This window comes from Tasmannia lanceolata, unplaced genomic scaffold, assembly GCF_043159265.1.
Source record: "Tasmannia lanceolata isolate RefF3 unplaced genomic scaffold, GAP_Taslan_0.1 ptg000006l, whole genome shotgun sequence".
NCBI classification, from domain to species: domain Eukaryota; kingdom Viridiplantae; phylum Streptophyta; class Magnoliopsida; order Canellales; family Winteraceae; genus Tasmannia; species Tasmannia lanceolata.
This window is the reverse complement of record NW_027518683.1, coordinates 6,129,535-6,154,717: the sequence shown is the minus strand read 5'-3', so window position 1 is coordinate 6,154,717 and position 25,183 is coordinate 6,129,535. Positions and strand designations below refer to the sequence as shown.

General features: G+C 39.0%; 2 protein-coding genes and 1 pseudogene across 2 annotated transcripts; all 3 read right to left on the bottom strand.

The window, feature by feature from the left end:
- Window positions 1-249: 249 nt before the first annotated feature.
- On the bottom strand, window positions 250-12,506 carry LOC143879437 (UDP-N-acetylglucosamine transporter UGNT1-like). The gene is made up of 10 exons (XM_077381817.1): window positions 12,136-12,506; window positions 10,924-11,000; window positions 4,872-5,036; window positions 4,636-4,769; window positions 3,717-3,847; window positions 3,586-3,630; window positions 3,329-3,426; window positions 1,185-1,292; window positions 1,044-1,100; window positions 250-928 (listed from the first exon to the last, which is right to left on the bottom strand). The coding sequence occupies exons 1-10, from the start codon at window positions 12,269-12,271 to the stop codon at window positions 854-856; spliced, it is 1,026 nt and encodes a 341-aa protein (XP_077237932.1). The 5' UTR covers window positions 12,272-12,506; the 3' UTR covers window positions 250-853.
- A 2,893-nt stretch (window positions 12,507-15,399) lies between these two features.
- LOC143878274 (protein involved in starch initiation 1 pseudogene) lies at window positions 15,400-17,116 on the bottom strand (annotated as a pseudogene).
- Window positions 17,117-17,132: 16 nt separating this feature from the next.
- LOC143878275 (uncharacterized) lies at window positions 17,133-21,978 on the bottom strand. Its single transcript, XM_077380577.1, has 2 exons — window positions 21,570-21,978; window positions 17,133-17,987 (listed from the first exon to the last, which is right to left on the bottom strand). The coding sequence occupies exon 2, from the start codon at window positions 17,781-17,783 to the stop codon at window positions 17,133-17,135; it is 651 nt and encodes a 216-aa protein (XP_077236692.1). The 5' UTR covers window positions 17,784-17,987; window positions 21,570-21,978.
- Between the last annotated feature and the right edge of the window lie 3,205 nt (window positions 21,979-25,183).

Sequence of the window (25,183 nt, the reverse complement as noted above, 5' to 3'; positions counted from 1 at the left end):
CTGTGACCCTTTTGAAATATTGGGTTACATCGAGAGATTTAAAGGCAGGCTGGGTTAGGGTTGACCCACCTCAATCAGAGGTCCAGGTTGGGTCGGGTTAGGCTAGAGGTAATGCTACCTCGGCTTGGATTAGGGCTGGTCTCAACCCAACCTGAGCCGAGTTCCACCGCTAAAACTCAATTCATTAAGTACAACAGTTAGGAGCATTAACAAAGGAAAATTAAGTCCGTTTAAAAAACAGACACAATAGAAAGCCAAAAGTTAAGTCGACTGCAAGCCACGTGAGTACATGTTATACCAGGTTATTAAGACAAAAAATTGTGATAAAGAAATAGGGGAGAAATCTACGATCTCTAATTTTTTTTCCATACTGTTCTCTGAGGACTGCTTCACTATCACACTGCTGTTCTTCCATCCACCTGTGGTTGCGCACTTGTCACACGATAAGCCCGCACAAACAACCTTGTCCCTTTACTATTTCCTACTGCATTTTCTAAGCTTCCATGAATAAGAACAAAACAAAAAAAGGAGTGCAAAATTAAAATGCTTACAATGCTTCCAGGTCTAGGTTTAACCATTCTCTCAGACCTTTCCAAATCATCAAACCCAAACTTCCAAGATCCCCACTATGTAGCCAAAACTCCAATCCAAGCCTTCTTTCATCATCAAAAAAGTAAACCAAGGCAAAATTAACACACCACCCCTCATCAGTTCAGTAATAAGAACCTCATTTACAATCCCCCACCAGTGAATTTAGCTACGAGATTAGACCACTATATTGAAGACATAACTGCCACACCCCTCGAGTAGTTACTCCCCCTCTGACAGTAAATGAGCTCTAACAAAGAATAAGCTACTTCCCTTTGAGTTTACAGTAAGCATACAAACCAGAGCCAAAGAAACCGAGGCATTGTCCAATGATGTTCAACTGGAACCGAAACATGGCAGAATTCAGATGAGCGAAAAACAACCAGTAAAGGCATACATACCACATACGAGCATCAAAATAGTATATAAAGAGTTGACAAGAAGCTCATACTCACCATATCAAATGGAAGCCCACCAAATACTAGCCAGCCAAGTCCAACAGTAAACAGATCCTACAATGAAGAACATGAAGATGAGCAACTCATGTACACAAGCACATATAATTTGAAGGTTAGTAGGTAGTTATGGAGGCAAACCTTCAGATTACCGCACATTGTCTGTGTAAGCGCAGAATTGAGAGTTGTGTTCAAAAATATACTGTAATTCAAGAAAAATGCCATTATACAGGAAAGAAGCATCACAGCCTGCAAAAGAAATAAATGCATCCCACTCATTAGCTCCAACAATAGATTGAGGAAATAATAATTCTGAATGGACTACATTCCATGAGATGATATAATAAAGTACAGAGTACATCAATTTTACACAATGTCATAGTGATTAACCTTTTGTTAGGTTTAACATAACCCAAATGCAAAAACAAAAAAAATATTCACAAACCTTTTTTTTTTAAAGATAACGCGTTTTTATTGCTAAAGATTCGTACAAGCCAACTATAAAAATCCAATCAAAGGGGAAAGGTGTCCATAGGTATCATAGCAAAAACAAAACAAAAAAAAACATGCCCAATCAACTTTTGACTACCCTACGCCTCGTCTTTCTATTTCAAGGGTATTGACAATGACAAATTCACTCTTATCCGCTGCTTCCTTGAGCCAATTTATCCGCTAGCTCATTCGTATACCTCAACATATGCTGGACTTTTGAGTTTACTTTGGAGCATAGATCAATAATTTCAGCAATCACTCCAGCAAGCTTCCGATCTTTCTGTTACCCAAAGCAATGAAGCTTGCGGAGTCTTCCTCAATGACTAAGGGTTCTTGAAAGGAGCCAGCATATAATTTTAATCCACAAAGTACAATCACTCCAGCAAGCTTCCATGGACCCACTATCTTTTCGTTACCCAAAGCAATGAAGCTAGTTGAGTCTTCCTCAATGACTAAGAATTCTTGAAAGGAGTCAGCGTATAATTTAAATTTACAAAGTACAATCACTCCAGCAAGCTTCCATGGACCCACAGATCTTTTCGTTACCCAAAGTAACGAAGCTTGCGGTGTCTTCCTCAATGAATAAGGGTTTTTGAAAGGAGTCCGAGTATAATTTTAATATAACTGAAACTCTGAAGGACTATAGCTCATCAGAATACCAAATATCATAGCATCATTTCTCAGCTACTTCACAAGATCATTGGACAAAGAAACTTACCAGTAGGGGTGGCCAACCGGTTCGGTTCTCGGTCCTCGGTTACTTTTTTTTTCGGTGCTCGGTTCCCGGTTCCATGAACAGTAAGAACCGAACCAAACAGTAGTACATAGTAGGACCGAACCGAACCGGACAGAACAAAATCGGTTCGGTCCGGTCCGGTTCTCCGGTTCTCCGGTTCTAATGGCTAATTACTAATTACTAATTATAATTTATAAAAACTTTTAATTAAAGTTATAATATAAGTTACTTTCTTATTATAAGAATAGTATTAACTATTACTTATTAATATTATAACTTATAAGTAATTTCTATTAATAAGTATATGTATAATAGAAATATAAAAAATATTATATATATTCAAAAGTTCGGTTCTTCGGTTCCAGAACCGAACCAAGAACATTAGACCCAGAACCGAACCGAATAAGTTCAGTTTTTCATCAGTGGAACCGAACCGGACCCAAAGTATTTTTAAACAGTTCGGTTCCGGTTCGGTTCTGGCCACCCCTACTTACCAGTAACTGTTACCCAAGGTAAAGACCTCCCATTTTTAAAACTTGTCATATCAAACATGCATTTCATACACGCATCATGGCTATTCAAACAAAACCTGATTTTTTTAAAATGGTGCAGAGCAAAACCTTTAATTATTTCCTTTTCTGGTATTATTTTTATACTGAACACATAGTGTTATTGTGTTTATATTCATATAAGAAATTTCTATTCATCTTTTGAGATTTTAAAGTAATTATATCTTTCAGCATTATAATATAACTAAAACTCTGAAGGACTAGATTTCCTACAGTCCCTATGCATGGCTGACACTGACACATGTGCCAACCCTAACATATAGATGGGTGATAGGATGACAACATCCATGTCCCAGCATCTAAACAGTCTATGATTATATTGTAGAGAACTTGTATTAAAAAAAATACTGATTAAACTGATTCTCCGGCGTCAATAGAAAAGTTGAATTTTGAAGTAAAAAGGCACTTTTCAGAAGTGGAAATATCCCAGCAACTAGAGCAAATGCAAGACAGTCTTAAAACATTACAAGAAAGATTCCACAAAGTACCTGAAAGCCAGGAGAATATAAATGGGGAAAGTTCATTGTCATCTCCAAATCACCCCGGATAAATGTCCAAAACAGTAAAATAGGTCCACAGATCAATCCTGCAGATGAAAGCAGGGGAAAAAATAAGGGCGATCCTGATTCTCTTAAAGGTCAATAGGTCAGCCCATTGACCACTTTGGCAATAAAATGTAATAAAACGAAAAAATAATAATTTATTAGTAAACATTATATGGATATTATTAAAATCACAACATTACCATTGCACCACATTAGCCCAAAGCTGTTGAGACCACTAGATTTCCCTGGGAAACAAAACATTGGGCCTGAGTATTGAAGACAAAATGTGGGAATGAAAAGAAATGAAAAAAGATAAAGAAAGAAGCCCTACCAATACGGCTTATAGTTGCAAGATAAATTGCAGTAGTGATGTTGGATATAAAAACAACTGCATAGCCATATGAGTCATACGACAAGTCCCTGGATCCCGCAATAAATGCTCCAAATACGATCAACCCTACACTGATGAACCCCTTGGTTTTTGCCAGTGAGAAACAAATCAGACACATAAAGACTTGGTTTGGGAAAATAATGACTAGCCATGAAACGATTTGGCAGTAAGCCAGTAACCTAGGATAAATTGAAATGAGCTTGATAATTCAAATGCTTTTGATGCTAGATAATAGGATTGCCTATTGGAGCACTAAACAGAAAGAATAATAGCACTGTTTGTTCACAAAAATCAATCTCATATATTCCACAGGTATTTAGCATCTCAGACACATAAGCAAATGAAGAGAGTACGTATCCCAAACACAAGTGGATGACAAATCGTTTGGCAACTTCAGAGTCATATCAAACACAAAAACTCAAAACAAGCCGTTTGGATAAGTGGATTTCAGAATCCAGGTTTTAGTTTGAAATGGAAGTAGGTTGCAGCGGATTTTACAATAGAAGTAGGCTGCAGATGTGGAGGAAGTAGGCTGCAGATGAAGGGTTTAAGTAAGAAAACCAGGTTTTAGAAATCACTCCCCAATCCTAAGATTTCTAAAACCTGGAAACATGGGATGATCTCCTACTCTCTCGCTCGACGAAAAGAAGGGCGAGAAATCATAAAACAACAGACGGTCTCCTTTGCTCATCTCTCATCCAGGATTCTGAGGAAATCCAAGATTCTAAAATCCACGTATCCAAATGGCCCCTAAAGGTCTAAACTCTAAACCATAAATACAAGTTAGAAATAGAATATTTCCGATGCTGTAAACTGTAAGCAATTATCAAAGAAGCAACATCAAGAAAGGTGCGCTTACCTGCCAACAACAGGAGATGTATATCTCTGTCCTGTCAGAAGATATTCCACGAGCATTGTAAATACCACAGTAGTCCGCCTAAGGGTGGTGTACATTGGAACATTTACTCCACGAACAGATTCCATGGTGGCCAGCTTTCACAAGAGAAACCAAAAGATATAGAAGACATTATTTGGGAATGGCAGGAGAACTAATAGTTTTCCACCTAAACCACATTGTAAAAATAAAAAACATACCATGTAAAGCAAATATGATACAGCAAGAGGCAGGGTATGGACCAATGTCTCAAATGGCACAAGACTTGGTGACATGTGATCAGAATTGCTCCAGGTTTCCCCTACGGTGAAAGAAATGATCTTCCAACGCTTCATTGCGTATAGAATTGAAGTTGAACATATCATCTGTGACAAAAACAACTTAAATGCATCAAGAAACTAAAGAAAAAATGCAGTAGCTATTAAACAGACATTCAGATAGAACTCTAGTGGAGGGACTGGAATGAAGATGTGAAAATTAGGCATGGAGCAGAAAACTGAAATTAATTTGGAACCCTAGAGGAAAAATGTAAAAAACAAAAAACAAGAAGAAGAAGATTAAGGGACCTGTTCAAGAAGCAGCATTTTGACTTTATTATACTGCAAAATCTTAAGGTCACAGAGAGAGGAGGTGCTGCAATTAGTGAAACAACAAAACTGCAATGTACCCAAAACATGAGAAGATGAAATAAAGGAGCTAAATATAGAATCTCTACACCTCAACCCTTCCCTAAATTATTTCTCCTCAGAAAACCATAAGGTTTGTGTCTTTCAATAAGCACCAATCTTCAACAGATGCAACTGCCCAGGATAGGTAAAATCCTCTAGATATTGAGACGATTTAATATTGATACCAGTTTTGAATACCGCAAGGGTGCTTCTGAAAAAACAGAATCGCGGTGTCCCATGTCATTAGATTTGTTATTTCTGCCTAGGAATTCTATTGGCGTGCATCCATACCCATTTCCAAGATTCGGGAACTAAGAAATTCCATCGATGCTCCCCGCATCTGCAAAATCCCGGTCCTTGTCTAGGCATCCTAAGCAACAACAGTCCACAGTTACTGAGAATCCTCCCAAATAGCCTTAGATGTAAAAGAAAGGAAAGAGAAAGGAATTTAGTAGTTGGTTCAATGTCACAAATATCGTTCTCGGGAATTTCTCGGCAAGGGACAATCTCGGGATTTTTTATTTTTTTTCGGGTTTATATCGAGGAAAAAATGATAAAAATAAAATTATTTAGAAAAATATATAAAAATATAAAGAGAAAAGTGTAGCTACACGTACGGGTAGCTAACTTAGCTACTCCGTCAGCTTAAAATACAGTGGGCCCACATTGTTTAGGTGAGCCAAACCATTCATTTGATAGGCCCTCACATTGATAGGGTGTGACCAAAAAATCAGCTCCATTGGATCATCCTAACCCTTCAAACTGTGGAGGCAAAAATGGACAGATTTGTGAAGGTTTTTACAGGTTCATTTTTTCCTCCACAAATCGTAGGGTTGGGATGATCCTATGGAGCTGATTTTTTGGGCACACCCTATCTATGTGAGGGCCCATCAAATGAATGGTTTGCATCACCGAAACAATGTGGGCCCCATTGTATTTTAAGCCGACGGAGTAGCTAAGTTAGCTACCCGTACGTGTAGCGACACTTTTCTCAAATATAAAACTTAAGAAAAAATATAAAATAAAAAACTCATAAAAATCTCAGGATAATATTGTATCACGATATTTTATGATAAATTGAAAATATCACTAAAATTTTAAAATCCCAGGATTATTTCAGGATTTTGTTGTTTTATCAAAATGTCATGATAAAAACGCGATTTTTGAAAATATCGAAGATATTTGTGCCATAGGTTACAGGAGGTTCCCTACTAGGGACGAAAGGTCACTCCATAAGCTAAATTCTTCTCGCTACCGATATTTAGCAGAAATCCATTAAAAAACCAATATTTAGCAGAAAGCGCTCTACTAGTATGGTTCCTGACAATGAAAAGTACCATTCAAATTTTAGGTAAGTCTTTTTTTACTAAAGGAGTGTTATTTCCCTTTTTGTATTGTAATACCAACGAATAAAATTTGAAACACGCCTTTTAATATACTCTAAAGAAATGTCTCTAAAGCTTAAAAAAGCCAGTTTCAGGTTGAGTTCGGCAACCCTTTTGGGAAGGGATTTTTTGGATTTTTCGCAGAACCAAAGTAACATAAAACGCTTGTTCATTATTAATTCAAAAGATTCATTATTTTGTTTTTAGGGTCCTTAACCACGTTTATTTGAAGCAACAAATTGAGAAACAACAAAATGTGTTTATCGGAATGTCTCCTCCCAAAAACCACTCTCATTTTTGCAAACCTCTCTTCCTCCAGCCATCTCTTGCGAGCTGAAGATATGGGGTGCCACGATGGTAGAGCGATGGCAACGAACTTCTCGATCGACGGTTGAAGGTCCTAGAGCGGAAGGACGTGGAGACTGCCTAGAAAATGCCGACGATATCTAGTTGCGGGAAAAGAAAACTAGCCTGCAATGGTTGCGGTAAAAAGATGATTTATGGTTGGTGCAAATTCGGGAACGTCGGTGTTCCAGATAGCGAACGCCCATCTGTTGCTCTTTTCATTGTTCCACTACATATGAAAATGGACATTTTCTGAGAGCAGAATTTGCAGAAATACAATGGAATCATTTGAGGTTTATTATCATCGGTATCTTTTACTAATCCTATGCAAAGAAAAATAATTTAGAAATCATTTTTTGTTAGTCAAACATCATTCTGCTCAAAAACAGAAAAGCAAAAAAATGATTCTTGGACATGAGTTTGCGGAATGCGATTCCATTGCCAAGAGCACTAAAAATGCGTTCTGATTCTTGATTCCAGAATGAGAATCAAGAAAATGTTTGCCAAATGCAACCTAAGGGCCTGTTCAGCATAGTTTCTCATCCTCGCTAAAAGAGTTGGGTAGAAATGGACTAATGAGAATCTGCGGAAGCGACTCAGAGTCACTCCGCAGAATCTCATCATTCGGTCGCGCAAAAAGGCAAAAAATTGGAAACGGACTCTCCGGGCTGAATTTACCGAACATGATTCTCAAGGCTTTCCTACGTTTTCTCATTCTTGAGCCTAAAAAAAAGGTGGAAACCAATTTTAGAATGATTGCCGAACACGCCCTAAATTTCCAATAATTTGTGAAGTTTTTCTTCAAAAACTTATCTTTACTACCAAGGGTAATACTAAAATATAATTTAATATTAAATCTAAATGACTAAGAAGTCAAACTCGCAAAACTATATATACCTAAACATATAGCCCTGACCAACCATGAAATCTTATTTAATTTACTCATAACCATAACCTACATTAACCTTCCCTCTCTAACCTACCATAACCTTAACTCTTCAAGTTTCTATATGCACGCTTCTCATTCGCTTTCAACAATGCTCCCTACACGCTTCAAGTTCATTTCCATACCTTCCCACATGCTTCCTCTTCTGTGATGCAGATAATAGGCCAAATAAGAGGCATATTTGCCCATTAGGATTTATTTCCATGTTATTTAGTTTCTCGAATTTATATTTCCATGTTTTAGTTTTAGGATTTTATTTTCCATGGAATTTTATTTCCATCCCATTGCCTATATATAGGCCTCATTGTATTAAGAATTATTAACTTTGATGATTAATTGAATTGATTGAGAGCTTCTCCCCCAAATTTCTATTCCTCCCTCTCTTCTTCTACTTCTCTTCTCCTATTATTCCCTCTCTTCTCCTCTTCTCCTATTCTTCTTCTACTTCTCCCTAATTTCGTCTCTTCTTCTCTACTTATTCTTCTTCTCTCTTCTTCTTCTTCCCATCTATTCTCTTCTTCTTCTCTTTTATCCCCTTTCTTCTATATCTCTTCCCTATCCTACATCATTTTGTCTCTCCATTTCTTCTTGCATTTTCTCTTTTTCGAAGCCCTCACTTCTACTACTTCCCATAATGCCTCTCTCATTCACCCCGTGCTCAGACAACTACAGTCTTTTCTCTTATAAGCTTTGTTGATCCACATTGACCGGGATTGAACGGTTTGTAGAGAGATGTGCCACCAAATTCAGTTTCTTCACGAGAACCCAAGACCTATTTGTTTTGGAACCAACATAAGCAATACCTATTCAACTTGATTATATGGCTTTGTAAGTTTGATCTCAATAACCATTCCTCAACCAGCACTTTTTGGACAGCTTAATCACCTCATTAGCTGCCATAATGCAATCAAGCATCCACTATTGAGTTTTGACCAAGCCAACTTGATCTGACCCAACCAAATTACCCATCCCATTCTAATTGGAAAATAAGGACCTTAGGCAAAATTGTTTACCTTACACTTTAGACTTGCAGGGTGAAACTCCTCTAAGTCAATAGCATTTCTTACCTAAAGATGCATTAAAGCATCTGTTGACCTGTAGCATTCATAGAAGCTATAAGCATCAAGCCCGATTCCAGGGCTTCCCAGAATTCAGGGAAATAGTCAAAGGAGAAACTATCAGAACACTGCATCATCATGCCAAAGGCTAAGATTGCTTTCTGAATAGGTAACATGTTTCTCCTTCAGCATTTTCTCTACCACTACGTATGTGTGGCTATAACTTTATAAAAAAAGCCACTAAGAAAACTCCTTACTTAAATGCATGAGACACCAAGTCTCACAATACTTCGAAGTCACGAAATTGATCAGCGAAACCAAGCATTGTAACATTTTTGGAAAATCAACAAAAAGACAAGAGATGACACTAGAGAGTGAATCCAACAATTATGGTCCCAGCAACAAGTTCCACTAACAGCGAATTTGATGTCAGTGACTGGAATATAGAACCACAAGAACTCGCGATACTTTGTTAGCTTGGGAGTCCAAACAATGGAAAACAAACAAATAAATAGTTGCCCATAAATAAAGCAATGCCAAAGAAAAAGACTGTGAAAGAGAAAACTCATAATTTACAGATTTCTAGTTACAGGTTGGAGGTATGAGGCTATCAGTGATCTGTGAGAAGTACGAGATAGATACAATCCAATGCCAGCTCAAACCACCAGCCCTTACAACAGAATGAGGGAAAGAGACCAAGTGGAAGCAGAAACTAATAATTTAAAGATTTCTGATGACAGACAGGAGGTATGAGGCCCTTACAACGGAATCAACCCCTGATATTTTAATTCTAAGAATAGAATTGAAGGATCATGATCAGTCACAAAATATGGAGAAGCTGAAACAGCAGAGATTGTAATCAATAAGATTAATGTTTATCATAGAATTATTGGTTGTTGCTGACCCCAACTAGTTTGGGGCAAAGGCTTATTTGAGTTGACTACAGAATTATGGACTGTTATCATCCCAGTAATATGGAAGATTCTTCAACCCAGAAAATCCAAGCTTATACCTATGATCCAAAGACTCATAAATTATGTTTCAATGTCAACCTAAGTTTCATATAATGACTATGACACGCTGAGTGTTATTAGAACTATTGACATCAGGAGAGCAGAAATCAGAAATTATAATAAAAATGTAATGAACATTGGCTCTGAAGCTGCTATGCAAAAAGTAAATCCATTTCCTGAAATGTAGCCAGCATTCGAAACTACTGCTTTGATGTAGCATTAATATCCAATTTCCAGCAAAGATGAGGAAATATAAAGCAAAACCATCACAATGCAATTTTATGATATAAAGGTAATCATAGAAATAAGTAATGTGTATATATATATATATATATATATATATATATATAGAGAGAGAGAGAGAGAGAGAGAGAACGGTTCCTACACATATGTGTAGAGAGTTCTCTACACACTAGCTTAAAATACAGTGGGGGCCCACATTGTTTGGGTGATCCAAGCCATCCATTTTAAAGGCCCTCACATAGATAGGGTGTCTACAAAAAATCAGATCCATAGGATCATCCCAACCCTATGATTTGTGGAGGTAAAATGGATGTCTTTAAACCTTTACAAATTAGTCCATTTTTTGCCTCCACAGTTCGAATGGTTAGGATGATCCTATGGATCTGATTTTTTGTGGACACCCTATCTATGTGAGGGCCTTAAAAATGAATGGTTTGGATTACCCAAATAATGTGGCCCCCACTGTATTTTAAGCTAGTGTGTAGATAAGTTATCTACACATATGTGTAGGAACCGTTTTCTCCTATATATATATATATATATATATATATATATATATATAATGAAAAAGAAATGCAATAATGAACATGCTACCTGAAAAAGTGTGATGACGTTTGCACATGGAAAACTATATGAAGAAAGAGCTGCTTTATTAAACATCACCAGAAGAACTGCAAGAATGGATTGAATCAGTGTCAGAAAAGGAGTAAAGAGGGTAATGCAAGAACGGTTGAAAGAGAGAAAGCAAAGGCTGAAGTAAAACCTCAACTTGTAAACAATAAGTCCATGATAGAATCATTTCTCAAATAATAGAATAACATCAGCAGAGAATAAATAGATAGCCTAGAAAGGGAACAAGAAAATGTGAGATTTGCAGACTGAGCTTTATAACGGAAGCAACTTAATGCCCAAACAATGGCAAGGGAGAATTCAAATCTTTTTTTGCTCCCACTAATAGGACTTGGCAAACTAACAGGAGTTTAACTCTAAAAGTGATGGAACCTGATCCCATGAATTATAAGCAGTCCTTTGCAAAAATGTCAATACAAGCAACTTTAAGAGGAATCTACAAAAGGAAAACGACTCCCTGTATAAAACCAAAAACACATATGATAAGAAAACCACGTGCGGAGAGGCATTTACTGAAATATGTGCAGGACATCAAGCTTCTCAATTTACCACAGCCAAACATGGAAAGTGCAGGCTCACTTTGAGTTTTTCGAAACAGGCAGCACATTTGGGGATATCCAAAGTCTAGATAATTAATCTCTATTAAGAGCATTTCGCATGACTCATACCCACATAGAAGCAGGTTCCATGCCAACAAAATCAAATTGTGATCAAGCGTAGCATCCAAAATACATCCATGGGGCATAGTTGAATTTGGATTCTCTACCATATCCATTGTTCTGTTTCATTTTAGTGGGACAATAGCCCTCAAAATCTATATTCCCTGTGTCTTAATATTTTCTTCTGTCTTTCAAATAGCCCACGATTTGATTTCAATATCGAAATAGCACACAAACAAGAACAACAAATGTCAATTTGGCTTAGACAATTAGGCTGTGTTTGGTGCCCTAGATATATCATCAATGCTTTTGCCCTAATTCAAATCAATAATTGCTAATTACAGCGATAGAATTTCAATATTCAAGACAAACTCAAAGCAACATAAGCGATAGATTTAATAGATCCAAAGCAAAACCCTAGAACAAACTTCAAATACGCAAAAAACATGCCCTAGAACTAGGAAAGAAAAAAAATTGAAGGAGAGAGCGATTGAAAGGAGGAAAGGAAGGGAAGAACCTGCACAGGCCATGTAAGAGATGGCAGCATAGGCGCCTCTCTTGGTCATGGCGGAGCCCTTGAAGAGGCTCTCGTCGGCCCGAGAAGGATCCGAGATGGGAAGCAACATGTTCTTGGAAGAAATCGAGGAGGACATATAAAGATCTCTCGGATTTTGAATTTAAGGAGTGTTCGTTTCCAAATTCCTAGGCCGCCCCCTCGGTCAACCAATTCCAACAACACAACAGAAGAAAGAAAAGAGAGAGAGAGAGAGAGAGAGGAGAGGGTCGGTATACACAAGGAGTCAAGGACAAGGAGCAGCATTTGTTTTTAGTTTTTCTCTGATATCAGCACTCCCGTGATGTTGTTTTTTTTTTCTCTCTTCTAAATGGGAGGAAGTCTAAACTGAAGGGAGCCCTTGCAAAAAAAATAGGTGAAAGGGCTCTCCGACTGGCTGGACATCACCATCATGCATTATTAACGGCTGAGAAGTCAAACATGATGGTGATGTGCAGCCCTTTCACCTCTTTTTTGCAAGGGCTCCCTTCAATTTAGACACAGCCATGTTTTGATAATTACACTAAGTGCGTGTTTGGCGTACCGTTTAAAATACCGTTTTGAACCCTCAAAACGGCGTTTTGCAAATTGAGGGGGAGGTCCATTTGCAAAACGCCGTTTTGAACAGAGTTTTTGGGCTGTGGGTTTTTACATATTTGCCCTCACCAAAGCCCATTTTTACACATTTTTTCCCTAAGCTCTCTCTCTCTCTGACTTCCCTAAAACAATGCCCTTTTTGGTCATTTTACCACCAAAACTCCGTTTTGAGGCATTTGCAGCCAAACAAACAATACCTCCGTTTGCCGTTTAAAATGTCATTTTGATCTGACCAACCAAACATGAAAACACTGTTTTGAACCAAAACACCGTTTTGCAAAACGGCGTTTCAAACGATATTTCAAACGGTACGCCAAACACACCCTAACCCATCTAGTCTTCTATTATATTGTATAAAGAGTTGTCAAGGGTTGTTACAGACAGTTCCCAAAATGCTCTTACAAACCTTTTAAACGACAAGATGTGAAATGGGCGGATCTAAGATGAGACCTTTGATCTTGTACTCTAATCTATGATCGAGACTGTTGATCTTGTGCTACACAAGTGTTATTGGTTCCATTCTAAAACAATATCTAGACCTGGCACAAGCGACCCATGCCCGCGGGTCGACCCGACCCACCCGCAAATTTGCGGGGGCACGGGTGTGAGTTTTAGTGACCCGTCAAAACTAACCCGCGGGTGACCCAACCCGCAAAAACACGGGTCAGGTCGGGTCAACCCACGGGCACCCGCAAGTCACTTGGCTTTTTAAAGGGTGGTGATTTTGTTATGCTAATCTAGTTAGATTTTGTCATGCTAATTTATTTTTTAAGGGTTTGATACCTAAATAGGTTATGGCTGGCACCATAGAATATAAATAGGTTGTGGCTAGCACCATAGGTTGATCCTAACCCTCCGATTTGAATGTTAGAGGGTTGATCACTTGATCCTAACCCTCTATAGATCGGAGGGTTAGGATCAACCTATTGAAATGATTTTTGGGGCACAACCTATTTAGGCTGTGGGCCATCTAATGGACGGTTTGGATCATCCCACGGTGCCGGCCATACCCCCTTCATCAAAATCCAGTGATAATATTTTCCAAAATAAACTACTGTTTGAATTTGCGGGTGACCCGGCCCACCCCCGGGCCGCGCGGGTCACTAAAATTCTGACCCGCAAAAATGCGGGTCATCTCCTGACCCGACCCGTGTGACCCGCACCCGCATCACCCGCGGGTTGACCCGGCCCGACCCACCCGTTTGCCAGGTCTAAGGATATCCCATCCGTAAGATAACGAACTGCAAAAATCAACGGTTTAGCTTTAATTCCTTGCTGAATTCCTACATGAGGATTGATGGATCAAGGCCTAGGGTAATCCGATCAAAGTGTTCTCAATGGCATTTGGTGGGCCATATAGTTTCCGATCAACAACGAATCTGATGATGACGTAAAAGAAAAGGGGCCCAATTAGTGTACTTAGGAAGAGAGTAAAGAGGCCCTAAGCGGACCCAGGAGAGCGCCTAATTATTTTGTTAGATAATGAATGTTCGTCCCATGGGGTTCCTTTGGATGTCACCAAAAACTAGTCCTTATCTGCAAATAATATTCTTTTGGGGAATGATACCCTTCCCCCCCCCCCCCCCCCCCCCCCCCCCCCGTCCCCCGTCACGGATAAAATCCCACCCTTTAACGTTATTGGTTAAGTTTTAAAGGCAAAGAAAAACGTTAAAGGCGGTGAATTCATCCTCAAGCAATGAACCATTCTCACAGAAACCGTTAATTATGTCATTTATAAGAGTACTAGCAAATATTAGGGGTAGGATTGGTTGCCCTGTCATTAGATTACCAAAAAAAAAAAACGTTTCTCATGGAAAACTTTTCTTTTCTCAATGTATAGAGGGAAATGACATTAAGCATGGGACAGTGCTTCATGGAAATCATATCTCTTCGGTCAAAAGGCTTGCAAATCCAAGCGTCAAAATTTCATGGGAAATGCCAAAAGAAGCCCCACTTTTACTTGAGGATAAGGATCATCCAATCAGAATGCGATCCACTGCCATGGTGCTCCACATGATCAACAGTTCAGATCATATGCATGCCAAGTGTACCCTGGGCAATCAAGTAGAAACACTAAGCCTAGTCGCGTGATTGGCTTAACAGTTTCTCACCATTCATCATACCTGATGGATGCATTACAGAGATACAGACTAAGAAAAGAACAATTAAAATAAAAGATTGAGGAATAGGAATATGAGGTGATCAGCATCAGATTTCCATGTGATAGAAATACCTGTCACCAAGAACAAAAATTCTGGGAGGGATAATTAGGTAAGAGAAGGGGAAGTTTAAAGAGGAAGTTCCATTTTTATTTTTATTTTTGTCAATATATGGTCAAAACTTCAAAATAATGCTGATTACTAGGATTGGTTGTGCTAAAAATGGCAAAAATATAGGGTTAAGACAAGTCAGGCATCAGGCTTTGACATGGGGCCATTGTTTTGGTCACTTTCAGATATTGTAAACATGCAGTGTCCGAAGGAGATAGGTACATCACCAGAATTTGTGGTGGTCCGATCACAGCCTACAGATTAAACACGGTACTCGAACCTTGAGAGGATATAGTTATCATAAAAAAGAAAAAACTGAGTTCAAGTAGAAGCAAAGAATCCAATACAAGTTTCTGTTTTAGATAACAGATTTTAATTGATTAGATGATCTCAAGATACTTTTATGGTGGTGATATATAATGAGGTTCTTACATGTGGGTTATATCCAAACATTCAACACAGAGGCTAATAGTAACAGAAATGAACAATTCCTATATCATCTTGCTAAAGAAGAACAAATCTGTTAGTTATCTACAAATGTGTTGGTTGTGCATTACCTCTCATTCCGTGGCACTGATAATACCGGCCTCCTTCACGAGTTTCTCAGTCAAAGTTGACAGACGAGCAACTTCTCTTCTAGCCTCCTCAAAAGAGTCACTCACCCTCGGACCATTCCCTATTTCTTCATTCTCCGTCAGAAGAATATTCGCATCAATGGGAACATCGAAGCTCAAGACAGATTTGGTATCTTCGAAAAGCTCCGGGCACGTATTAGCACAGACCTCCTCAAAATCTACAGTCATCCTTGGAGGGTTCCTCCCCATGTCGGTATTGTCCTTCAGAAAGATTTCAGCATCAACGTGACCATCTAAGCTCAAAGCAATTTGGGTCTCTTTCAGAAGCTCTCGACTCATATGAGCAAGGTTACGAAGCACACTCGTTGCAGCCTCAGCTTCCAATTGAGCAGACTCAAGCTGAAGCCTCTCAATTGCCAAATCCCCTACATTCATATCCCCAATTCTTTCCTGTGCAAAACCATACAGCTTCTTTAGGCCATCAGTATCTTCCCACATCTCTTGTTTCATCTTCTTCATTTCTCCCTCTCTTATATCCCATCTGTTGAGGACTGTCTTGAGCTCCTCATCTTTGACAGCCAAAGCTCTCTGAGTAGCAAGAAATTCCATTTCTTTCAATCTCAACGACTCTTTCGCCATTTCAAGTTCAGTCTCCAACTGTCTCTGCCACCTTGTGTCATTAGGCAAAAGTATTTTTTCGTCCGACACCAATGAAGTACTATTATCTTTACCCTTCACGGAAATAACCAGCTCGTTTGTGAGTTGCGCAATTTGTGCCACCACGGTTGTAGCTTCAGAGAACTTTAGTTTTGTGTCATCTAGCTCATGTTGCATTGTGTGGACATATTCTTCTTTCTCATGTAGTCTTGAAGTTACTTGCATAAGCTGGTCTTCTCTGCTACTCATGAGCTCCTTCAACTCGGTAACCTGATGGTTTACATCCTCCAATTTTCTCTGTGCATTCAAAAGATCGGCATCCTTTTCTTCTAATATAAGCTGAAAAGATGTCTGCTCAGATTTCAGATGCTGGATTTGTAGTCTGGCGTCCATTAATTCAGACTCTTTAATCTGAAGAAGATTTTGGGAAGCCCTGAACTCATGGGTTTTCTGCTCTAGATCCTTCTGCAGCAAGGTTATTTCTTGGGTTGCCTCTTCCAAAGAAGATCTCTCTTTATTTAACTCCTGTTGTAAGTTGCCTATCAACCCCTGCTCCGAGGCTAGTTGCCATTCAAGTTCTATGGTCCGAGCCTGTGCAACTCTCAACTTAGTTCTTTCATTCTCTACTTCCAACTGGGCGTCTTTTAAATTTGTTGTGTATGACATCACTACTTGTTTGAGTTCCTTAACTTCTGCCACTTGTTTTTCGAGTTGACGCTCTTGTGCTTTCATTTTTCTGCGAGAGGACGCGAAGGATTTTTGGGAAGAAACTAATTCAGATCTAACATCAGTGAGAAGTTTTCTTACTCTTTTAAAATCATCCAGAATTTCGTTACTTTCCGTCATATTTTTGGATGCTTCCTCAGCCAGTTTCTTCAGCTCTTCCCGTGCTGATAACCATTCCACAGTCCGCCTTTCTAAGCACCTCTGCAACTTTCAGATTTTCTTCTTCAACTTTTCTCATCTGCACGGACTCTACTAATTCATGTTGCCGTTCTCTTACGAATCTTTGTAGGTCTTGAACTTGGGCTTCTTGCTTCTGAATTACCTCATTGACTTTAATAAGAAGCTGATCTCTGGACTCGAGGTCAGAACGGAACCTATTTGCCTCCTCATTTTTCATCATTAATTCATTTTTAAGACTATTTAACTCATCTTCTTTAAGAGAAAGTAGAGATTTTGCACTGGCAATCTCCCTGTCCCGTTCTTCAACCAAAAGCTTTAGATCTTTAATCTGCCTGGCTTGAGAAACTAAACCCTCATTAGCCTTCATTAGGTCTTCCTCTATTTTCTCCTTCTTAGCATATACGGCAGCAATTTCTTCTTTCCACTGCTCCAGGGCCCACTTTGCATGATTTAGTTGGACATGGTCTAACAATACCATCATCTCTGCATCTTGAAGGTTTTCTTCATTCTTTCTCAAGGCAGTCAAGGCAGCTTGAAGGTCTGACTCTAGAACTTCGAGGTTAATGCCAAATTGTACATCATCGGAAAGACGAGAATCTTTATTCATCTGTTCTTCCAATTTCTGTGTTTGTGCATATAGTCTCTCCAGAAGAACCCTTGCAGGTTCTGTTGCTCCATTGCCACTGCCACCGGTATTTGACTTTGGATTATCCAATACTGATCTGATTATCTGTACAGTATTCCTACTTCTCTTTCAAGCCCCCAGAATGGCTAGTGCCCTGTGCTCCCTGTTGAGCCTCAGACAGCCAAGCTGTAGAAAGCATTGTAAAGTATTAGGGATCATATGATCAAATGTCACAATGAATAAAACAATGAACTGATCAACAAAAAGCACCAACTAGTTGAGACATGTAAAGAAGGATTTTAAAAAGCACCAACTAGTTCCACCCCACCACTTTAATCCAAAAAAAGGAACCTAGTTATGGCATATAACTATCACGAAAATGGTTTCATTGCCATCCTTCAGAATTCTTCATGGGAAGAATTTAAAATAGTTCCCTGAAACTTATCTGCAATGCAATTGTTGTAATATATGAGTTCTGGCTTGAGCCCAACATTTCTCGGTGCTCCAATTGTTTGGCTTGTATTCAACCATAATAGGTAATGTTGATAAATCAATGTACCAGGCATGGAACCCCCAAGTTTAGTTTTGAGGATATATCTTTCCGAAGTACCATCAAAATGAGTGTTAACCACCAGCATACAATAGACATATCACATTTTCCAGCATGCCATATGGGTATTGAAGTAGCTAGGAAGCCCTGCAAGGATTGGTCTCTCCCATTGCTAGGTTAAAAACTGGCATTCTCTTAAAACAAGGAGGCTAAAGTTGTTTTTTTCCAAAATACCATCTACTTAAAAATTTAAAATAGCAAAAACCCATCAAGTGAGATTTAATCCTCACCAGGACTCTACGAGATAGTAAGAATGAAATGTTTCAGGGAACTTTTTTTTTCTTTTTTTTTTTGAAAAAGTATGTTCAGGGAACTTGACCTCTCATTTTCCCACAGAAATCTTCAACATGACCATAATTTGATCGCAGACGAAGAAGCCCAAGCATAGCAAATAACAAATTTTTTGAGAAAATAAGCAGACAAAAAAGATTACTCATTACTCCCTCAACAAGACCACATCCCAAAAGAGGCATTTGGGCAAGAGGGATCACATCCAAAAGCTGGTCCATTGTGGTGCTACCCATGGCTCATCCAAGGAAGTCCTAGAACTCTACGGGCAATTATTGTCTGTACCTCCCATTGGTTAACAATTTTGAGTCTGTAAATACACCTCCCTATGATAGGAGGTGTTAGGTTTGGAATTCTAGTGATGCCTTCACAGTTATATGTTTCTTTTGTATTGAATGTCGGGCCCAATTCCATTGAGTGGCGACTGTCTGTTCCCCTCTCAAGTTGCAGCTTCTGCTGGATGCAGGGGAAGTACGAAAACTTGTGACATTTTGAAGTGGATGAGGTTAGACTTGTAAATACATGTTTCTTATGAAGGCAGAAGAATTGAATCATAAATTCATTCATTTCAAGATGGTGGCCAAGGTGTGGAAACAAAAGCAAAATCTTTGGTATGTTACTCCGCATGAGGTTCTTTGTGGGATATAGAATGAAAGAAACAGAAGAATTTTTATGGTAAATCTAAATCCCCTTAGAGTTCCTATATGGAAATCAAAGTGTGAACCATTAATTGGCCCCACTCTAGAAAAAGATCTTTGGGGCATTGAGATTGGTGAATTATGAGGAAGGAGATCCTTCTTTGTACCCCTCGAGGGATAGGATAATTGCTAGATGAAAGCCTTCCCCTGAATGAAGCCGAAGCTCGTGTCCTCCCCATCATCGAATTGGAGTTATTGAAATATCTCTTTGGTTGAAGGTGACTTCACCAACGTGATTGCCTGGGATTCAAAGCCATGCCTCGATCCTTGAGATTAGCTAACAGTTTCCTCGAGACTGTCACAATCAAAATCTGCTTCACCTTGACAACCACTCTAAAAATGAGCATGGTCAACCTTATTTCCTCCCTAAATCTTCCAGATCATAAAATCTTTATTGCCATTTATACATAATAGTTTCAGCGTCATCGTGGACTCCCTTGAGTCGACCCCCTTTTACCTTGGCCATGTTCTTGTGATCTTGTCCAACTCCGCATTTTGCCCTACAAAGTCAATCAAAAATTCAAAACTCCTCTGACTTTCTCGAGTTATGACAGTGTCAGCCGAGTACTCAGCCGCGTCAATCGAGTACTCGACCGTGTCGTGACGAGTTGACTAGGATTTGTTTTGGCCGCATTTTAAAACACTGCATTTATATATTTCTATAACAGTATTCTATTTAATAAATAGTGGGACTAAAAAGATGAAAAAAGAAGAAAAAGCAATACAAGATACATCACTTGCCAAGCTAAAAGACCTGAATTCTTTCATGCCAATGACCTTGGTAATCTTTAAGGGCACAAAAATGAAGTCATGTTGATATCAATGTGAGCTTTTTAGAAATAGTATGTTTTGCACATTCCCACCAAAATCTTTGGGGCTAACTTATCTTAGAAGTAAAAAAAAAAAATCACCCCATTGATAACTATTGGTGACTGTTAGTCTTAACTCATAGGTATTAAACTCCATGTACCCCTTCGACAACTATTGGAGACTGGTAGTCTTAACTCATAAGTTGATAATTTCATCCCCAAAGAAAGGTTCCCCAAACAAGATAGAAGCATCCACAAGGAGAAAAAAATGGTTGTCCCCGAAGACGACCATCCGACTATCATCACAATTTTAGAACAGGTTATGCAAAAAATGCCTCCATTCCCTCTCTGGTCCCATACTCCCATCCACATGCATCGTGGTTTCGCGCACATCACACCACATCAGACCTCCCTGTAAGGAAATTCATCCCCATCACATTTTTTCGAAACAATGTTAGGTACCTAACCAATACGCCAAAAGCCCCATGACTAATGGAAAGGACTCAGCTAGGCCCTTTAAACCTGTCCCACACCAGGATGGATCCCACCTGATCCCATACCTGACAGGTCCCCATTAGGACCATAACATTACACCACGGTCCCACGTCCACCGTCCTCCATGGCCCACTCTATGGCGGCTTTCAGTCTGACCTCTTTTTTAGATAGCCCTTTCCACAGGCCGCCCCTTTTGATGGCTTTCAATCTGGCGGTTTTTTTAGCGGGTAGCCCTTTTCAGATAGCCCTCTCAACAGCCCGCCTCTTCTATGACTTGAACATGTGACATAGTGGCTGCTGTGATACCAAATGTTAGAACCTAACCAATACGCCACAAGCCCTAGGACTGATGGAATGTGTTAGGCTAGGCCCTTTAAACATATCCCATGCTAGGCTGCATCCCACCTAGTCACATACATAGGCAGGCCCCCACTTAGAACCGTAACACACAACACTTGACACCGTTGTTGCCTGACTTCTTTTTCTGATGCCCCAAATCCTGCAAGAAGCTTTTCCTACAAAACGAAGCTTCTCAACCTCCTTTCACCTTTAATAAAGAGCCCAATTCCTATTACTCGTCAGCCTCCACCTCCTAATAATCCCCTCAACGCAATCACCCTATCTGAGGTCACTAAACCCCTTTCCAATGTTCGAAATGTATGATATTCTCTTCTTCAAATTCAACCTAACAAATGCTATATGATTCCCAAAATTGCTCCATCCAAAAAAAACGAGAGCAAGGTGAAAACTGAAAAGAGTTCCATCTTAAAAAGAAAAAAATGGGAAAGAGAGACAAGTCTCATCGACAAATCCAAGCATACCCACCAAACAAAAGAGGAAAGTAAGAAGGGAAGAGAGTTAATAGTACCTATTTGGAAGACCCAAGAGAAGAATATGTCACAAGAGTGCTATTGAGAATGGCCGAGAACGCCATCTTCAGAGCATTCGAACCTGTCTTTCCCCATGATATTCGTTTTCTTCTCTGCTACAAAAGGCATCAGAGAGAAAGAGAAAGAGACCCAACAACAGAGCAATCGAAAAATTGGCCAAGTCGGTTGAGAAAAGGCAAAAAAAGATAGAAATAATGTCGTGTTCGTGCCTTGGATTGGAGGGAAATCCAAACGCAAAGATAGTTCATAAAAAAGAGAGGAAAATGTGTTTCGGTGCAGTGATTGCTGTACCACTATATTGAGGGTTGACCACGTGAACATCAGATGATCAATCTTTAACGTCCATCAAATGGGCCTCACTACCTTTGACGCTAGATCTTCTAGCATGGGTAAAACAAAATAGCCTAGTGGGGGCCTCTTGTTGGACGGTTAGAGCATGGTTCAGTATATAGAATTACAGAAAAATGGTCCATCGAATGTGAGGATTGCCACATGGACAGTCCATATTATCTTCTTCTTCTTAATTTGATGTACATGTGGTGTGATGATTCTGAGTCACCACCTACCAATGGATGAGATTTTTAGGTCATGTGGGAACTGGGATGGGTCGACATGCCCAATAAAGATTTATAGGTAAAACTCAAGTGCCTTGAGCTGAATGAGGGTATAAATCCTCGGATAAACTGTTCCTGGGATTGGCTATCCTTCTTAGAGAAGTTTATCTTGAAATTATCCCGTCTTCTGTTCACTAATTTTGTAGATTAGTATTTTATCCAATAACATTGGTCGACATGAGCAGAGGTTAACAAGTCTATCTAAGGCTAAAATAAATCCCAACTTGTTATCCTCTTGGTGAACCACCCTAACTTTCCATCCTCCGCCATTGAAAAGGCCCAACCCTCAATAACGAAGGTTCTCGCATTAGATGTTGATCTTTTATTTTGACCATTTGATGGCCACCAATTATAAATTTAGCACCGTCCAATGGAGGATGTTTATCTGGGCTCGGAAACATCCATGATGGGCTGCCAAATGAGTGGTTTAGATCATCTAATGATGGTCCCAACTTGTATAGTTGTTTGCCAGAAAATAACCTTCTTTTGCACTAGTGGAACATATTATGAATTCTTATAGTCATATGGAAATGTAAAATCTAGGGTAGGAACGCTTTTACCTTATAAGGCCCAATTTGGATTGCAGAAATTTTCTGGAAAAGTTTTGAAACGAAAGATATTACTACTGCTCTTTGCCCACCAAAAAATATGACTTGAACCAACACTACTCAATTTCTACTTAAGTGGGACATTCGATTTATGATAATATCCCTCTAAATTAATCACAATGATCATGTCATTTCCCTCTAAATCACAGAAAGAAAGAAAAAAATTCCATAAGAAATGTTTTCTTGCAAACAGAGCATAACAGTTACATCGATTTTTCCAAGAAAAGAAGGTACTTCCTTGCATAAAAAGATTCATTTTCTTCATTAAAAAAAAGGGAGAAATTATATGATGCCCGGCCGTTAAGTACCACCTTTGATATTTGATCCAACAGCAGCTTCTTAAAAAGTGGGCTGCTGTTGGATCAAATATCAAGGGTGGTACCGTTTTGACATTACTTGATATTCGGGCACCATATAGAAACCCGAAAAAAGAGATAAAACAAATCAAGAATTTTTTATTATTATTTTTTTTTTTTCAATTCTTCCCAGGGATGTAAGAAATGCAACTATAAATCTCAGAGAATTCGATCATGGACGAAAATTGACTGGATTATTCATATCTGCATATTTACAATACCGACGTGATGATCAATTGGACCTTCTATTGTGTAACATCTCTTTTGAATTATCTCATATTCCAAACTCCAGAGTGGGCTGTGAATTTGAAATCGGAAATTGAGAATTTTTCAGTACAAGTAGGCTACTTCTTTAATCGTTTTGTCTATTGACCAATGATTACCACCTTAAGTAGCATCACATCACATGGAGGGAAAATCTCCATGACACAGGAGTATCTTCCAAGCAGTTATGATAAGTTTATATCTCCTAGCGGCCAAGCGCCAATCCCAGGATATACTGAGGTTGGAAATAGATATTGGCTAAAATGAACAGGGCCTAGATATTGGCTAAGAAATCGACCAGGTTGTGAACTGGATATGAACAAACTACACTAAATCTCAACTAAATGACTATTTTCAACTAGTATGTAATTTCAAAGGTGAAAGGGAATGATATTTCCACCCCTTTCACACTATTTCCACCATCTTTGGTTTTTTTTTTTTTTTTTCCATGAATTAGTTTATTTTCACTGAAAGACAACCAACAGAAGGTGAAAATACAATTATTTTTAGTAAGAAGACAAAAGTGAAAATTATGAGAAGGTTGGATATATCATTTCCGAAGTAGAAAACTATGAAATTTCCTTAAAACAACTGTGATACTGTACATTATTTGCTCACAGGAGAAAACCGTGTGTACCAAAATCCATCTTGAAATACAAGGTGACAATCCAAGAGGGGGGGTGAATTGGCTAATTAAAAATTTGGGGCTTAATTAAGTGGATTATTACAATCAATTTACTAATTAAGCACTAGTTGATCTAACCCTCGTTCAAATAATCAATATAATGAAATCTAGGGTTTAGTTGTTACTTTAAGCTTATATACTCTAACCCTTGTTCATTAAACCATAAATGCAATTTAAAGGGTAGAGATTACCAATCACCAAGTACAAAGAGAGGGAAAAGATAAAACACCCACAAGGCACAAGATTTATAGTGGTTTGATGACAACTTGACCTACTCCACTCTTCCAAGTTTTCCTCTTTGGGATTTTCCACTAACCAATGAGATTCTTCAATGGGCGAATCTCAAAGCCGTACACTAACTTCTCCTTCAAAGGGATCACACCCTTTCTGCACGAAGCCTTGCGAGGGCACCTCCTTCTTACAATGATTCACCTTTCTTAACGGGCCGAATCAGAGACCCTCACAAACAAATGAAGAAATAAAAGAAAAGAACTCTCTTTGCCTCTTAGATAGGCTGATTACACTTTGAAAGCTCACAAACACTTCAAGGAAGATAAAATGTAAAGCCTATGGAGTACCTCTTGATAGAATGTACAAATACAAGTTCAAAGAGGTTTTAACCTTTCATATAAAAGTTTAGGTTCAAGAAGATAGGATTTAATCTTGCCAAAAGGTTGTTTAGAAAGGTTTGGATAGTGTGTATATAGCCCACAAGGAAATATGACCGTTTTGGGGTAAAACTGTAAAATACATGGTTGAAAAAGTCAACCTATGCAAGCCTCAACAGATCTATTTCCATGTCGCGGCGGTCGACCGAAGCACAGCGGTCGACCGAGGCACAGTGGTCGACCGAGGCACAGCGGTCGCCCGCCCTTATCGGACTCTCAGTTTGAATTTCAAATTTCACACCGGCGCTGTCGCCCGGCGAGGGCTACCTGTTTGAAATTAATTTTCATCTCAAAAACACTATGACGGTCGACCGGACCTATGGCTGTCGACCTCCAAGCCCAACCTAGATGTTTTCTGGATTTCCAGAAAACATATCCGCGGTCGCCCGGCTTACCC